At 43.4% G+C, this 18,703-nt stretch overlaps 1 protein-coding gene across 1 annotated transcript in view; it reads left to right on the plus strand.

Moving 5' to 3' along the window:
• Positions 1–18,703, plus strand: part of SULF2 (sulfatase 2) — a 148,303-nt gene that overhangs the window by 105,327 nt on the left and 24,273 nt on the right. Inside the window, exon 11 of the mRNA XM_042465922.1 lies at positions 13,338–13,545. Within this exon, the coding sequence (XP_042321856.1) occupies positions 13,338–13,545 (208 nt within the window). The remainder of the gene's footprint in view (positions 1–13,337; positions 13,546–18,703) is intronic.

Raw genomic sequence — 18,703 nt, forward strand, 5'->3', positions numbered from 1 at the left:
AAAGAACCAAAAACACACAGAAAAGGCACTTTGGAAAGTCACACTCGGCTTCAGAAACAGTGCGTGCATGCCTCTCACGCTGACTCATATCATCATCATCATCAGTTTTATTTATAAACCGCTATTCCGCATTGATCATAGCGGTGTACAGATAAGAATTGCAGAATTGCAATGACAAATACAAAATACAGTGTAAAAATTGCAATACATAAATAAAACTTCAGTAAAAAACATTTCAAAATTACAAATTAAAAATATACATCAGATCCAGGCCAGCTAAATGCACTCCATAATACTGTACATATAGGGGGGAGTCGCATAGTATCAAGGGACATTGGGGAAGGCTTGCCAAAACAGGAAGGTCTTAAGTCTCTTTTTGGAGAGATCCAGGGAGGTGGCGGAGCGGAGTTCCTCGGGAAGGGTGTTCCAGATCCCAGGGGCCAAGATGGAAAAGGCCCTTTGTGAAGCTGACACATATCTCGTTGTCGGGCTCCTCAACAAATTCTTCCCAGATGACCTGAGCGTGCGGGGCAGACTATATGGGGAGAGGCGGTCCTCCAAGTACCCTGGGCCCAAGCCATTTAGGGCTTTATAGGTTATAACCAACACCTTGTATTGTGCCCGGAATACATCATCATCATCACAATATCAGTGTCACTGTCAAAACAAGGGAGACTTGTTAGCATTAAAGGCACTCAAAACACACTTTGGAAGGTGACACTCTCTTGGCTTCTGAAACAGTGCCTGCATGCCTCTCAAGCTGACTCATATCATCATCATCATCATCATCATCATCATCATCATCATCATCATCATCACACTATCATTGTCAAAGCAAGTGAGACTTGTTAGCACTTAAAGCACACATAATAAAATTTAAAAAAAAACTTGAGGCCTCAGGCCACTCACCACCTCCTCCTTGTGCTCCCCCTCCATCTCTTCCTCCTTCTCCTTCTTCTGCTCCCCCCTCCTCCTTCTCCTTTTCCTCCTTCTCCTCCCCCCTCCTCCATGCGCCGTGCGGCCTAGGGGCGGGGCGGAGGAGGCAGAGGAGAAGGAAGTGGGCAGTGCGGGGCCGCGCAGGGAGGCAGAGAGGGCGGCGCGGGGCCGCATGGGGAGGGTGGCGTGGGGCTTCCGCCTTTGCCTCCTCTGCCCCAGGCCGCGCGGCCCTCCTCTTCCTCCTCCACGCGGTGGTGGAGGAGGAGGGCAGCACAGTCAAGTGGTCGTGCAGCCCAGGAGGAGGAGATGGAGGAGGCGGCAGTGGCAGAGGCAGGACCGGGCTGGGGCCTGTCCTGCCGCCTCCGCAGGCCACATCTGGCCCGCGGGCCGGGGGTTGCCGACCCCTGGTGTACATACTAGGGTTGCCCGGGGGTGTCTCCTCCAGATGCCCCGAAGTCTAGTATGTGCACGGTACGTACAAAATGGCGGCGCCCATTCTAGATGGGTGCCGACATTAGGACGTCACAAATGCGCTGCCTCCAAACAGGGCAGTGCAGACGTGACGTCCTCACACCGCGTGAGGGCACCTGGGGCGCCCTTTTCACGGCGCAGCAAGGAGCTCCGAAACGGAGCTCTTTCTAGGATTTGCATCGCTGGCGCAGCCTTTAGACAGCTGTGCCAGCAACGCAAGGCAGAAAGGGGCCGAGCGGCCCCTTTCTCCTCCTCCACGTTGCCATTGGGTGTCCTTGGGGCATGAAGCCCCAAGGACACCCCTTTCCAGGCTGCAGGGAAGTGCCCTTTTGCTGCTTCCCGCGGCCTGGAAAGCGGTAGATCAAGGCCTCAGAGGCTGCCGCTGTGGCAGCTGAGGCCCCGATCCAGTGGGGAAAGGGCCAGATACAGGCCGCCCCAAATGGACGGCCTGTAACGCGCCAAAGAAAACTTAACAACGAATCTTAACAAACAAAATGTAGAAGAATACTATATGAATTGATCCCATAGATAATACAGTTTATTGAGTGAGCATCCCTTCTTTGTCCATTCTCACTCACGATGGCCAAGGGGACAAAACCAGTAGCTCTGTAACTATTTCAATCCTTCATAAGAAGATTGCACCTTTTCTGAGCACATTAAATAGCATATAAATGGAATACCTTCCCATAGTTTTTTCCTTATTAATTAACTGTAGGTATGCATGTTGATCACAGTACTTTGATAAACAGCACAAATCATCCATCAATATGCACAGAACCGGTCTTCTCTAAATGTGCATATTGGCTATATATATATAGTGAATAGATCCAGTTATAAATCCATTCCCATGATTCTCTTGATGGTCATTGTAGTCGTGTTTTATTAAAGGATAATACCACCAAATATTACCAAGGGTCAAAACAGATCGGCAGTAAGCGCTGGCTTGGGGGCAGTGTGAGGGCATGGTGTTTAGTTAGCGTACACCTTGATGGTGCCCACCTGCCTAGATGGGCAGCATTGCGGTAATCTGGCAGTGCAGTGTTCAGATGCTGCATGCTGCAGGAGCAGAGAAAAGCCACCACCATTGTGGAAAGGTCAGCTTTTTTCCGCCCCAAAAAGGAGCTGCATTTTGCCAGTTCTTTTTGGGCTGGAAAAACGCTGGATTGGGGACACGACGCGTGGTTGTCATGGCCCTGATCTGGTGCTCAAAGGGGCGATATCAAGCCTCCCCTTTATGGTCCTCTGTACTGTACCTAAATGTACCACTTACATTTCTACAATGCCAACAAGGTTTAGAGAAAGTGGTACATTTAGAGAAAGTTAAAACATTTTAGATATTTTTATGTAAATGTAATACCACCTCTACATACTCTTGTAGAGGTTCTCCTGTGAATTACCATTAATTATATAGTTGATTGGAAATGTGTGCACATGTCTCTGGCATTCTTCAGATATGTCTAACACAAATCCTCTCTCCAAGTTTTAACATGCAAAGACCGTGGTTTCTAACGTGTCCAAAATCTTACAATAAATTATTGGAAGGATTCCCTTTTGTGCCTTTCAAATGAAGAATAACTGCTAGACATACCCAGTCCTCTTGTTACTCCTGATCTTCATCTGTATATTTTATCAGTTTGCCCTTTAACAAAGCTGAATAGTTTCCTTCCCCTAAAGACTTTTGAAATCTTGTACTATTGATATATGAAGAAAATGGAATACCTAGAATAATTTCCCCATGCCTTGATAATATGAGAGCCAGCATAGTATTGTGGTCTGAGTGTTGGGCTAGACCTTTGGGAGACCAGGGTTTGAATACGCTATCAGCCATGAAAATCCACTGGGTGATCTTGGGCAAGTCACACTCAGAGGAAAGTAATAGCAAACCCCCTTGATAGGAAAACTGCATGACAGGTTCACCTTAGGGCTGCCATACGTCAGAACTGACTTGAAGGGATACAATAACAACTACTTAATGACAGTTCCTGTTTACATTCTGATATAAGTGGGTTTTTTAATCACATGAACTAAACCACTCCCATTCATTTGCCCAGCCATGGTGTGCAGCCTTTAAATGACTGAAATTGCAATGAAACCTATGTCATGTTGGGTAGGGTCAGACCATCTTTGCGACACTCCTGTGATAAGAGATTAGACTTAACTGTAGTAGTTTCTAGTGTCATACTTAGTGACTTTTGATTAAAATTGATGGGACAGTCTGGTAATTTGAGGGAAAAGAATAAAATTATAGGCATTTTCATTTTGACAATTGCAGTAATCTCTAAACAAGAAATTCATAACTTACTCAATTGTTTCATTTCTTGTCTAATCCTCTTGGGAGATAAATAGCAACATGTACATACATTCTTTGAGAAAACAACTCCTAAATATTAGATACATTTAGCTCCACATTTTGATCCTGTTAGTGTTTCAATCCTTTCCCCTAATTTCCCTTTTTTATATTAACAGAAAGCATTTCAAAGTATAAGGCGCTTTACAGATCGTCCAAAAAGGGCGCTCTACCGGCGCCCGTGTTTGCTGCACAAGGGAGCCGCAGCGGACAAACCGCGCGGCTCCCCCGTGCAGCAAAAAGAACCCACAAAAAGCGGGTTCTTCTTGCGGCACAGTTTTGATGCCGCAAGGCACCAATGGCGCACTTGCGGTGTCACGTACACGCCGTGACGTGCGGACACTAAGCGTCCATCATGTCAAAATGGCAGCACCCATGTGTATAGGCCGCCACCATTTTGACGTCCCCAGTACATACTAGGAGTGAGGCCTGATTGGATGCTGCGTCCTCGGCCAACCCCTAGTACGTACTGGGGGCAGAGCCAAGGCCCGTCTGGAATGGGCCTAAGATCTTGAAATACAACTGGAACTAGAGGTTAGGTGATAAACATGGGTTATCCAATCCTGTGTTTGCCTTTTTTGTGAAAGGTGAAATGGGAGCATTATACATACTGTATTTTCTGGCGTATAAGACTACTTTTTCTGATCAACGTCTGAGCCAGACTGGAGAATCTGCCGTCACCGCATATGGTGGTGGGAGTTCAAAAACGGCTGTGGCCATATCCCCGCCGTATCTGGTGACCGTATGAAAGCAGCAAGGGCGGCGTTGTACAAGTACGGTAAAAGAAAATCCATTCACCAGGATTCGTGGAAAGAAGTGACTTAACACGGTCCTGATGACCAGGTGAGGAGGCACCTCACTGGGGAGGTGTAAGTGAAGGGTGGAGCAAGCTGCAGGCATCCAGGATGCCTGGGGTATGGAAAAAAAGAGCCGTGTTTGCACTATCACTCTGATAGTCTTGGAGACAGGGAGGGCTGGGCAGGCAAGGAGAGCTGACCAGTCCAAGCAGGCTTTGTATACAACAAGGTTTCCTGCTAAGTACCTGCATGTCATAAGCATTTGAATTAAAATTACCATATTGAAATCAAATCTGATGTTTTTTAAATTTTTATTTGGTGTGTGTTGGAAGAGGGGTAGTCTTATACGGTGAGTACATCCCAAATTCTATATTTTAACTGGAAAAGTTGGGGGTCGTCTTATATGCCGGAAAATACGGTAATTAAAAAGTGTTTGTTTAAAAAAGGCAGTGTTTAATCCTTCTCCTCCTGGTATATATATTTTTTACATTATCCTTTTTCACTTGGCCTAAAACTGGTCTCAGACTCAGGGTAGACATGGGAAAAGGCTTTGTTCAAACACAAATACAGAACTAAGCATTGTGTGTTTGTGTAGAATGTCTAATTCTATCCAATACAGTGGAGAAGAAGATTCAGAACCAAGGGAGACAAATAAGTGTCTGAGTGGAAAGGAAGCAACATTATCTATGTTTCTAAAGACAATGAAGCAAACTGCTTTGAACACATTTAAATTTACCTGCCACTAGAGTAATTTAAGATATTTACTCTAAGACTAATTAAATCAGACCTGTCCTTTTGTCTGTCTCTGTGTGTGTTTTCTGTGGGTATAGGAAAGAAATGGACAGCTTCCTTTTCAACTCAGTGTTATTGTGTATTATCATCTAGACTAGTCCAAATCCATCGGGAGGAAGCCTTTCCACTGCCTCAGTTCAAACAAACTAGCATTGCACCTTTCCTACCACTGAGAGTTCAGTTGGCAATATTGTCTTTCCTGTCATTGATATTGAAAGAACAAATTGAGTGATGGGTTGTTTGAAGTATTAAAATCTCTGGGAGTTGTTTCCCTCTGCTCCCTTTTCCCAAATAACAGTGCTCTAAGATTACAACTGTGTGTCATCAGGTAACTAAAACAAGCTAGTTGTATCAGGTAATAGAAAATCTATCCAGGAAGGTCACAGCTCTTTATCCCCTATCAGAGCCCCAAGTAATGAGTTTTGAGTTAACATCTGTAATTGCTGCAGTTGTAAGAAAGCTCTGAAGGGCAATAATGCAAAGCCAGTTGGTGTGGCAGAAGGATTTGGAAGGAGGTCAGCACTTCTTAATAGAAATACAGAATGTAGTATATGCCTGGGAATGTTGGCAGGGTTATGTGAATGTTAAAAGAATCATACTAAGGAAAAGAACTGACATCATTGTGTGAGAGCATAAAGGAAGACATTTCTTCCCAATGTGTTCTGAAATGGGTGGATTATTGAAACACTAGGCAGACCAAACATTAATATTCACATTTAAATGTGTGTTTTTATGTACAATATGATTTTTAGTTCTTGCTGATTGCTGTTAAGTCAGCTTTGACTTAACAGCAACCCTGTGAATGAGAAACTTTCAAGGAATCCTATTATTCACATCCCTGCCAAGGTCTTACAAACTGCTTTATATAAAACAGTAAATCACAAACAGAATGAGTTATCTTTTCATACAAAGACAATTTTCAGACATTTGATTTAATTTATAGCAAACCACAATATCCATAGCATTCTTTTCATGATCTAAGGGACATAAAGAGTAAGGAGCATTTTAAAAATATATAACTGTTTGTGCCATTGTAAGCAAAATTTGGTCATGCTGACATTCACCTCCCCCTAATGTCCACAGAACAAAACAAAGAACTACCATATTGTTCCCAGAAATAAAATGAGTTACTCCAGTACGCTGCTGAAATTTAATATACTGTGTCTTTATAGAAAGTCTCAAAGGTATTTACACTACAGTTAAATATGGTTGCATACTGTAGTTGTTATTACTACTGCTACTTTTTTGCATTTTGCACAATTCAAATTCTAGCTGCCATCAGTAGAATAAAGATTATATGCTATTTGAGACCACACTGTTTCCAGATTCTTAGCATAATAGTAGCTAGGTCACTTATGTGACAATTAGAATACTTGTCATAAAACAGTTTTTAATTGAGTAATTAGCAGCAATTTTCTCGCTGGACTTTTAAAATTATTTACATTAATGTGCTACATTGGCTGAAGTGTTTAAATGATTTATTGAATGGAGGGGAAGTTCAACCTAACCATGGCGGGTTACACACCCCATGAAGTACGGAGTCAGTCTGTACTAGGGTTAGGAAGGTGCGGTGCTTCACACACACCAACCCAGTACGGACTGAGTCCGTACAAAATGGCAGCTCCCCTTCCACAGGGAGGCCGCCCTGACGACGTCATGACCGCGCGCCTCTATGACAGGGCAGCGCGGACGTGACTCGTCGGTCCCCGCCAGGGCGCTTAGTGCGCCCTTTCCGCGGACCAGGAAGGAGCTCCGTTTCGATCCCTTCCTGGTTGCGACGCCGCTTTGCATCACTGGGGCACAGCCTTCAGACGGCTGCGCCCAGCGAAGCAAGGGAGAAAGGGGCCAAGCGCCCCTCCCCACCACTGTGGGTGTCCTTGGGGCTTGAAGCCCCAAGGACACCCCTTTTTAGGCTGCGGGGAAGCCTGCTTCCCCTTTTTAGGCTGCGGGGATATATACTGGCTCCAAGTCAAAGGTGTATCATTAAATACTAGTCAATACATCCATGCCGGCACAATATGCCTTATCTGTACTGAAAGAAGAGCAGGGAGGGAACCAACCTGGGCCTCTCTAGGGAGGGAGTTCCAGAGTCTGAGAGCAGCCACCGAGAATTAAAGCCCCATTTTCCTGTGTCTGCCCATTCACTAGACAGCCAGTCTGGTGGCCATCACTACACCTGTGTGAAAATAGATTCACATAAGCCTACTTGCTTTTGGTGAAGTACTTCTTTTTGTCTTTCTGGCTTGTGGTACTTGCCAGTTGAGTCACCTGCAGATACTGTGTGAATTAACTCTTGGCTTCATTATCAGAACCTTATTTGTGGTGTGTGTGTGTGTGGTGTGTGTGTGTTGTGTTGTGTGTAAGAGCTGCAAGTAGCATTCATTTTTAACAGAGTGAAACTGATTGATGTAGACCCTTTTATGTGTCCAGCTACCTGACATTTCCCTTGCCCTTGTCAAGACCTGATTGACTGTTTCATTCTTAAGTTATGCTCTCCTGGCTGCTGATGTGTCAAGAATGAGTATGGGCCTTTTGTTGCTGCTAAAACAACCCAAGTAAATATCAGCTTTGTAATTCTTTGTACATAGAAAAGTGTGATACAAACAGACAAGTAAAATAACATAAAAGATGGAATATTTGATTCAAATAATAATTAGGAAGAATTCACTGGGGCGGTAGCACAGGTGACAGTTATGGCATTGTGGGAGATTAATTGGTAGATTCCATGCTGCATTTGTAAAAGACATGTGGCATATACCTCACAGTATTCTTTTTTTGAAACAAATATCATCAATGGAGAAATTTGGGGAAAGAAATCTCTTGCACATGGAATTAGAGGAAATGACAGCTGAGAAACAATGGGTAACTTCAATTGTTCTTTAGTGTCTTTGTAGCATGAGTTCGACAGCTTCTGCCTTTTTTAGTTAAAAAGCGGGAGGGGGGATAGAACCCGCGTGGATTCTATTGAAAAAAAATTTCTGCCTCTCATTTCTCAATAGGACGGCTGAAGACCCACTCATGAAATTTAGGAGACTCATTAGAGAAGGGTATGGTCCAGTGCAATTGGGAAGGACAATATCATAGTCCCGGGGCATAGAATCATCTAAGTGTATGCACAGGGCTCTTGAATCTTCCCTCATGTGTTCCAGCCAATCATTTATGGGAAATCAGCTATGGGTGCTTGTGATTTCAAAGCAGCATGAACTTTGGGTGTATTAACTGAACAAATCTTCCCGTGCTTTTTGAATAGCTGTCAGATATCATTGTGCATGTCAGTTTTCTTAAATTCTACCAGGTTCTGTAAGAAATCATTTTTAATGCTGTTTACATATGGCAGAGTAGTGTTATCACCTGCATGTAGTGACACATCTGCCTAGAACCAGAAACCCAGTGAGGGTATGTTGCTCCTTTAACATCATGGTTTCCAGACCTTGACCATTTTGGTCATCCCAGATGGTGGTGATATAGAAAAAGCGTCTGCTGAGGTTCTTAAGAGTCAGTTAAAGTCATAGAAGGAGATATGGTGTTTCAGATAGTCTGGACCCAACTAAGTAGGTTTAAAGGTCATAATCAGCACTTTGAATTGTGTCTGGAAATGAACGGTAGCCATTGAAGCTGTTGCAACGGAAATATGTGTTCCCTTAAACCAGCCCCAGTCCTGGCAGCAGCATTATGGTCCTGCTGCACTTTGTCAACAATTTCCAAAGCACTACTAGTGTCACAGTAATTCATGTGAGATGTAATCGAGGCATCTGTCACCATAGCCCCCAGACGTCAAGTCATCACTCGTGGCTGTTGAACAAACCCATCCTTAATGGGAAGCTTTGGAGGGGTGGGAAAGTTTGGGTGCCCTTGGTTGTTTTTCCCTAAATGTTTAGTGGATTTTAAACACCATGGAGTTTCCTTGAATCCACAGTCCCTCTCCTTTATACATATATGCTGCTGCTTTAGCTATCTAAGCATCATCACTCATAATAATAAAGGGAAATAAAGGGAATGTTGTTACAGATGCCTTATCTGATTAGAATTTATAACCTCTGTGATCTACATGCTTGCCTGCTCCCCTTCTCTTTTCATTGAAACAACTTAGTAGACAGCAAAATCAATGATGACGGTTCCTGTTATATTATGTTAATTCTGTCAATTCTATTTATTACATTCAAACATTGAAATTACTGGCACATATATTCACTAGCTCTGAACTTGTATGGTATGTGGTAAATAGTGAGCACAATGTTGCCTATTGACCTCACTTTTCTGGCTTCTGAAATTCCTCACCAGGCCCCAAAGCCCCAATTTTGAAAAGATCAGTTATTTGGCCTTGTTGTGGGGGGCTGCAGCCCTCTGGGGCAGATTGGCCCCTGGCCCCCATGTTGTAGCCACCCAGTATATAGGATGCTAATGTAATACAAATAAGATGTGCATTATCCTATGAATCCAATAAAAATGGCTGGGTTCCTCAAAGCGCTTTGTTTCCATGGAAAAGAATGCTGATCACTTTTAGAAATCGTTTATACAGTGGCTGATGGCACACTGTGTGTGCACACATGATCACCACAGGGGGTAGAAGGACTTTTGGTAGTTCTTTAGCTGATTTGCAGTACTCCAAAAGTGTTGACTCCCACAGTTGAACACAGCAAGTAAACTGAAAGGGAAAAATAGATATATGACAAGGCTGTGGTCATGTTTATCTCAGCATTAGTTCTTCTCACCTGTAAATGCTAACCTGTTTGTTTTAGACCAGTTTTCTTTCATTCACCTTATCAGTTCTCCTGCATTTTTTTTTTATCATTAGAGAACTATGTTAGAATCCCTGATCTCAAGCAATCCAAATGTGGATTTTTGGTGCATGCCAGTTTATTGTTCAGTCAAGAATTGACTGTTTCCTCATCCACATTTTCTTTTTCTTGACCTTGCTCTGACTTTAGCAACAACCTAGACCTTGTTCATAAAAAAAGTGAATACATCAGAGAATCTGAAGTCTTGTCCATCCTGGTGTCCTGTGAAGTTCTATTCACGCCAACTGTGCCTAACAACAGTGATTTGAATACTATATGCTAATACTTTGTTCTTCCTACAGTTATTGCTCCTTCCTGATTATGCAGAAGAAACTACATGATTAGTATTTTTAATAAATTTCTTAGGGGAATCCAAAACTCGCTGTCTCAGAATACTACTACTAATAATAATACGTTTTTATTTATAGACCGCTATTCCGCGATGATCATAGCGGTGTACAGTAAAAATTGTAATACATACAAAATACAAGGTGACAGTTAAGGAGGGAGGGGCCTCTTCCTTCAGGCAGTCCCCGATGTTGCTGGGTCCGCCTGATAGCTCCTCTGAGGCCAAGATGACATTAAGGAGGGAGGGGCCTCTTCCTTCAGGCAGACCCTGATGTTGCTGGTCGCCGGATCGCTCCCTCTGGGCCGAGATGACAGTTAAGGAGGGAGGGGCCTCTTCCTTCAGGCTGTCCCTGATGTTGCTGGGTCTGCCTGATCGCTCCTCTGAGGCCAAGATGACAGTTGAGGAGAGAGGGGCCTCTTCCTTCAGGCAGTCCCTGATGTTGCTGGGTCCTGCCTGATCGCTCCCTCTGAGGCCAAGTGACAGTTGAGGAGGGAGGGGCCTCTTCCTTCAGGCAGTCCCTGATGTTGCTGGGTCTGCCTGATCGCTCCTCTCAGGCCAAGATGACAGTTAAGGAGGGAGGGCATCTTCCTTCAGGTAGTCCCTGATGTTGCTGGATCTGCCTGATCGCTCCCTCTCAGGCCAAGATGACAGTGGGAGGGAGGGGCCTCTTCCTTCAGGCAGTCCCCGATGTTGCTGGGTCTGCCTGACGCGCCCTCTGAGGCCAGATGACAGTTAAGGAGGGAGGGGCCTCTTCCTTCAGGCAGTCCCTGATGTTGCTGGGTCCTGCCTGATCGCTCCCTCTCAGGCCAAGATGACAGTTGAGGAGGGAGGGGCCTCTTCTTCAGGCAGTCCCTGATGTTTGCTGGGTTGCCTGATCGCTCCCTCTCAGGCCAAGATGACAGTGAGGAGGGAGGGGCCTCTCTCCGTCAGGCAGTCCCTGATGTTGCTGGGTCTGCCTGATCACTCCCTCTCAGGCCAAGATGACAGTTAAGGAGGGAGGGGCCTCTCCTCAGGCGTCCCGGATGTTGTGGCTCTGCCGATCGCCCCTCTCAGGCCAAGATGACAGTTGAGGAGGGAGGGGCCTCTTCTTCAGGCAGTCCCTGATGTTGCGGGTCTGCCTGATCGCTCCCTCAGGCCAAGATGACAGTTGAGGAGGGAGGGGCCTCTTCCTTCAGGCAGTCCCTGATGTTGCTGGGTCTGCCTGAACTCCCTCTCAGGCCAAGATGACAGTTAAGGAGGGAGGGCCATTCCTTCAGCGGTCCCTGATGTTGGGCTCCCTGATCGCTCCCTCTCTAGGCTCTGAACTTTCTGTGGATTGAGGACCCAAGGCAACAACTTAAATGTTGCTTGTTCGTTGTTTTAACAGTTTCCAGTCTGGTAGGAAAGAGAAAAAGAGACATAGTAATTGCAGGGGTAACTCGTATGTTGACCGTATACAAATCCCTTAGTCTTTTGGGGGGTATTCCTTTCTTTGTTCGGTCAATCAAAATTGGTGCCTTTTTAGTTGGCCTAACAAAGGTGTTACAGGACATGGTGGCTCAGCAGTTTAAGACATTGACTCTGACACTTGTAAGATTGGTGGGGTTGGCGGCGAGGCCCCATGTGGTATTTGATGGAGGTGAGCTCCCATCACTAGTGCCAGATACTGCCAAAGCAATTTGAAAGCATATAAAGTGCAAGTAGATAAATAGGTACCACTTTGGTGGGAAAGTAACAGCGTTCTGTGCAGTCATACTGGCCACATGGCACAGCATCATTTTTACACACTGGCTCTTCGGCTTATTAACAGAGATGAGCACTGCCCCGCTACAGTCGGCACGAATATACAATTTTGCCAAGGGGAAACCTTAACAAAGATATTACACAATATTGATAGTACAGTAGCATGTTCCCATAAATATCCGAAGATTTTACTATTTAAACAGGACTTCAGCCTTCAACTGGTGGGTTAGAAGGATGTGGCAATGGATGTGCTATTTATAATATGTGTAGTGTGCTTTATGTTTTACTAAGTGTTTTAAATTAAAGTCTTAACATTATACTTTAATTGTATTCATTAATGTAAAGTCGAAGGCTTTCATGGCCAGCATCCATAGCTTTTTGTGGTTTTTTTCGGGCTATGTGGCCATGTTCTAGCAGCAAGTTTCTTTCTGACGTTTCCAGCATCTGTGGCGGCATCTGATGCCAGCCACAGATGCTGGCGAAACGTCAGAAGAAACTCTGCTAGACATGGCCACATAGCCCGAAAAACCCACAAAAAACTATGTATTCATTAATGTTTTTTAAACTTTTGTACCTGGTATCATTTTAGCCATTTTGTTTTAATCAACATTGTAAGCTGCCTGGAGTCCCATTTTAGGGGAAAGTAGCATATAAATCATTTAAATAAATATATGATCTATTATTTAGCCCCAAGCTTTCCCATTCATATGTGTGCATGTGTGCAGGAGCCTTCAAATTGCCTGTCAACATATGGCAACCCCATGAATTTTATAGGGTTCTCATAGGCACAGAATACTCAAAATGGTTTTGCCAGTTTCTTCCTCTAAAATATAGCCTATAGCAACTGGTATTAATTGGTGGTCTCGCATCCAAGTACTAAACAAGGTTGGCTCTGCTTAGCTTTCAAGCCAGATGTGTTCTGGTATCTTTAAAGTATTTAGGCCCTTTCTCCTTCATAGTTATGAGGTATCTCCCTTCAGGTTTATGGGCCTTGCTTGATTTCTAGGCCCTCATGAAAAGTACTGTACTTATTGCTTGGGTCTGTTAATAACATTAGCTAATAATGCATGCCAAAAAATACATAGAATAACATTGTCTCCCATTGTGAGATTACTGAAATTTCTTCCTTTTTAAAAAAAAATCAGAAATGGCAGTGTGTGGAGGATCCAAGTGGGAAGCTCAAACTGCACAAATGCAAAGGGATGGCCAGCCTTACAGCTCCGGGAAGCAGCAAGAGTCTCTCAAACCTACTGCCCAAGTACTACAGCAAGAACAGTGAGGACTGCAACTGTGAGGAGAATGAATACAAGCTGAGTCCTAGTGGACGTCGAAAGAAGCTCTTCTCCAAAAAGAGTAAGTGAGCCTTCCAATTCTTTGTTGTTTTGTAGGATTGAGATGGGGAGAGGGAAAATCTTGATAATCAGGGAGCCCTGGTGGCACATTAGTTAAACGCCTGTACTGCAGCCATTGACAGCCACAAGGTTGTGAGTTCAATTCCAGGGACTCAGCCTGGCATTCTTCTGTATGTCACTAAAATGAATAACCAGCTTGTTGGGGGCTATTAGCTTACACATTTTAAACCACTTAGGGAGTGCTTAAGTGCACTGATAAGTGGAATAGAAATGTACTTGCTATTTCAATTTATTTATTCAGATAATTCCTTTTCTTTAAAATACTCAAGCTAGCTTCCAACATATTTGTAAAAGACATGAAACAATGTCTCAGCAATTTAAAACAACCCTTAAAGGGAGTAGTAGTTGTTCTTGTGGGCCTTCAAGTAATTTCTAACTCTTAAGATGAACCTACCATGCAGTTTTCATAGCAAAATTTGTTCAGAGGAAGTTTGCCTTCCTCTAAGACTAAATGTGGCTTGCACATGGTCACCCACTGGGTTTCTGTGGCCAAGTGGGGATTTGAACCCTGCTATCCCAGAGTCTTTGGTCCAAAACACACTGCAGTAATAATCCAGTTTTAGACTGTTTTAACTGCCCTGGTTCAATACTAGGGAATTCTGGGAACTGTAGTTTTGTGAGAAATTTAACCTTCTCTGGCAGAAAGCTCTTCTGCCACAATAAACTACTAATCCCAGGATCCCTTGGCACTGAGCGAGGGCAGTTAAAGCGGTTTTATTGAACCTTAATCAGTGTGTTTTGAACCTTAATCAAACAAAGCACGTCTTAGGTTCAGACTACAGTATCTGAAAGACCATATCTCCCTGTATGAACCTGCTAGCGTCTTAGCTTCCTCAGGGGGAGGCTTTCACTTGGTCCCACCACCATCACAGGCTCCTTTGCCTTCTCAGTTGGTGCTCCCACCTTATGGAATTTTTTTCTACAGAAGGTTAAAGCTAGACTTTTACTACCTAACTACATTCAAGAAGGCTTCATATGGAGTGTACTTTATTTTCAACTTTGGAGTGCTTTTTTATTGATTTTATACTGTTTATAATCTGTTATTTGTAATCTGAAGATTTTCATTGTGTGTTTTTAAAAATAATTTTAGCTGATTTTTTATGCTCCATTTTGGGTCTCACTATAGGAAAAAGGCAGCATATAAATTAATTCAATAAATCAAGATGGGAATATCACAGGGGAAAAATAGATCCTCAGGTTTTGGGGTTGGTTTTTTTTAACACCTTCAGTCAGAAGCCTGCCAGTAAGAGGAAAGTCTTTACAAGATTACAGAATTCCATCAAAAGGAAACCTCTCAAGCTAATGAATTCAACAGCCTAAATGCAGAATCCTCTCTGGCTGCATCTTAGTTATTCATGAAACACATTGCCCAAAATTTTACATCAGGCATCTGAAACTTAACACTCCATTCACACAGTTCCATGTCCACCTTATGTATATGTATTTTTTTAAAAGGCATGTTGCATATATTTTGTGGGTGGGTGAGGGTGGCTGTCCTGTCAAGTCATTTCTGGCTTTTGGTGACTGTAAGGCGACCCTATCATGGGGTTTTCTTGGCAAGATTTCTTCAGAGGAGGTTTACCATTCTCTTCTTTGGGGCTAGGAGGACATGACTTGCCCAAGGTCACCCTGTGGGTTTCATGGCTAAATTGGGAATTGAGAGGGAATCTCCAGTCGTAATCCAATACTCAGACCACTATCCCATGCTGGCTCTTCACCCTATCCACACCTGCAGCTATCAGGCGCCAGAAGGACTATTGCCACTGCTGCTTATCAGTGGAGAAGGGAGGGAGGAGGAAGACCAGTTAGATAATGAAGAACCAGCTTGGCAGGGCTGAGAGGAGGGACGAACTGGGCAAGCACTCACAGACAGAGTGTATTCTCCTGTTTATTTTCTTTGGAGCTCCATCTCCCAAACTGCCCCATCCCTTCCTGTTCTCCTTACTGTTAAACATCAACAGAGGGGGGTTGGACACAGCAGGAGCTGAATGTTGTTTGGAAGGCTACAGAATAGTACTTTGTGCTCCATCCTAAGAAAAACAAGCCACACATAATGTGTGTGTGCATGTCAGAAACTGGATTCTGGCCCTAATCTGCTTCTACTTTAAATGTCAGTATGAACCTCCCTCAAGTTTAGAACAGTAGTTATAACTTTATATTCCTGTTAGTTGTATGTTAAACAAATTTATTTGAGAGGTTTTAAGCCCAGTTTTCGATCAAGTTGGTGTCTGACAATCAAGAAGAACCAAAAGCTGGTGCAAATCTCAACATTAAAAATACAAAATCAAGATGATATGAGCATAAAAGAGCATGGACTAGCTTTGTAGCACTGAGTGGGCTTTAAAATAAATTTGAAAATCAGACCCAGGAGCTAATTAGATCATTCTTGTTATTTCTGGGATACATTAAGGTCAACTGAGGTCATGTAATACAGTTCATCTTGCTTCAGATTTGGCATTTTAACACTTGACTGGATGGCCTTTCCTCCCAGATACTTATAGTCATCACCTAGATATCCACAAGCCAGACTGAAGTGGCCATTCTTGTAACAGCCAAATATTATGCAGTGGGACCTGGCCATCCACTAGCTTGCCATCCATGGATTTGAGCATCTGCGGATGGGATGCCCTATTGCCCCAAATGGTGGTGCATGTCATGCCACCATTAGGTGCAACAGGACTTGAGGTCCCACAGGGTTTTTTATTCACACAGTGGGGATTCAGACAGTATGAAAAGTATGTCAATAGTGGATTATTATATATGGCTTTTCCCACATTCTTTGGTTCAATTCACATGACAGACACACTCATCCAGACAAAGTGGTATGCGTTCCTGCCTGTTCCCTGCAGGCACTTTATCCTTTTCACAGGCCTGTTACAGACTGCCAAAATAAAGCTTCTTCGGGTCTCTTTGGAGGCATGCTATTTAAATGATGCATGGGTCCTAAGAGTCCGGAGGTCGCGCCAAAGCCACACTCCATTCCTAAGAACTGGAGTGCAGCTTTGGTGCAGCTTCCGGATTCTTAGGATGCATGCATCATTTAAATAGCATGCCTCCAAAGAGACCCGAAGCAGCTTTATTTTGGCAGTCTGTAACAGGCCACAGTAAAGATGAAAATTCAACTTGATTAAAGTCACTTTTTTATTTGCCAGTATTTTACCATATGGTGAACACATGCCGAGTTTTTTTTCTCCTTATGCACCATAATGTCATGGTGGCTTGACTGTCAATTCATTTGCAAAATTCTTCTGCCTCACCCCCCCTCCCCCGACTTCTGGCATTAGTTAGATAGCCTCTGGTCATCTTGCTAGAGCAGGGGTAGGCAACCCTTTTGAGCCGGGGGCCAGGTTGCTGTCCCTCAGACAACTAGGGGCCGAAGCCAGAAAATAAATAATTAAATATTTTTTTTAAAAAAAAATTTAAATAAATAAATAAGCCAGGACAAATGTAGGACAAAATTTTCAAATGGAGGGCACTTTTTTAATAAAAAATGGAGGACATGCGAAAAAATTTGCTGATTTTTTAAAAAAATATTAAGATAAATGCATGTTTCTGAGGTTTCTATAGACAATTGCCCCACCATGCCCCTCGTGCGAGACGCCAAAGGCCCTGGCGGCAATCGGCGGCAAGACCGGGCTGGGGCTGGTCCCAAGGCCTCGCCGGGCCGCAGGTTGCCTACCCCTGTGCTAGAGGATACAAACCACAAGAGATTATGGAATAGATTGCCTCAACTGGTAGCGGACTCCATCTTTGGTAGTCTTTAAGCAGAGCTTGGAAAGTCATCTTTCAGGAGTCCTTTAGTTGAACATTCCTGCATGGTAGGGATTGGACTAAGTAGCCCTGGTAATCCTTTCCAACTCAAAGATTATTTGATTGCATGATTATTAACTGTAAGTGGGAATGTGGTGTCTGTAATAATCTACTATATATAGTAGATCACAAATCAAATGCACACAAGCTGAGATTTATATCATTTCAGTGTAACATATTATGTGTCCCTATACTGAATACCAATATAGCACAACCTGTGTAGATCAATGGCAGATTAGCACAACCTATGTGGCTCAATTACTAATGAGCATGGTTGACAATCCATTGTGGAATCACAAATGTGTGATGCACATAGGCAATGGATATAGGACATGAGCATTCACACCCTACTCTTGTGTACTTTAATGCATGACAACATACACATTGGTCCCATATGCACAACTCTGCTTATGCTGCTGTCAGCTGGATACAAATGTTGCACATTTTCAAAACAAAAACAAACCCCACAAAACACTCAGTGTGTGTAGAATAATTTAGTTATGTCACATGCCAGCTGAACAATCCCTTATTTTTAGACAAGGACAGTGACAGTGCCCATTAATGCATTGTATTGCTTAAAAAGAAATAATGTCTACATTTTGTTTTTGCAACAAGCTACAAATCTTAAAGAGAATATGAGGGTAGTGATTCCACTCCGTGGAATCCATGCTTTGATAGTCAGAGAGAAAAACGTGTATTCTGTATAGGGTTGCTGGTTGAAGAGAAAGTTGCTCTTTTGCACCACCATTAAAAGTACAGGAGCCCTATCCCATCTTTCACCTGGCAGTCCTAATTCTGCATCGTGTTTATGGAACAGCATACAATTTTGTGCTTCCATCTGTTGGGAACAATACACTATTGCTTCAATGTTTGCAAATCAGTGTGACATCATGACAGGATAAAAGAAGTATGAAGTGGGATGTGTCAAAACAGGACTACTCCTGTCACTCCTGAACCACTCCTAGTCATATCTATTATGTTAAAAATGCATCAGTTACAGATTGTGGAAGCAAGGCATAGTGATTTGTAATATAGAACACAAGTATGAATAATAAGAGTACTTAATATGGGTTTATGGTACAAAAATAAATCTGTAGCAGAAGCATTCAAGAGTACAGGAAGGGTACGTATATTGCTACATGAATTTCCTGCCAGCTGAAACATCAAGACTTTTTGAATGTTAAGAACAGTGACATCATCCACCAATCCTTTTAGGATTCTCTCCTCCATCTGTGTTTAGTTGTAGTCCTCACGTTAGCTGGCGGGAAAATAGATTTTCACAGCAACAT

Source organism: Sceloporus undulatus, chromosome 4 (assembly GCF_019175285.1).
Source record: "Sceloporus undulatus isolate JIND9_A2432 ecotype Alabama chromosome 4, SceUnd_v1.1, whole genome shotgun sequence".
Lineage (NCBI taxonomy): Eukaryota > Metazoa > Chordata > Lepidosauria > Squamata > Phrynosomatidae > Sceloporus > Sceloporus undulatus.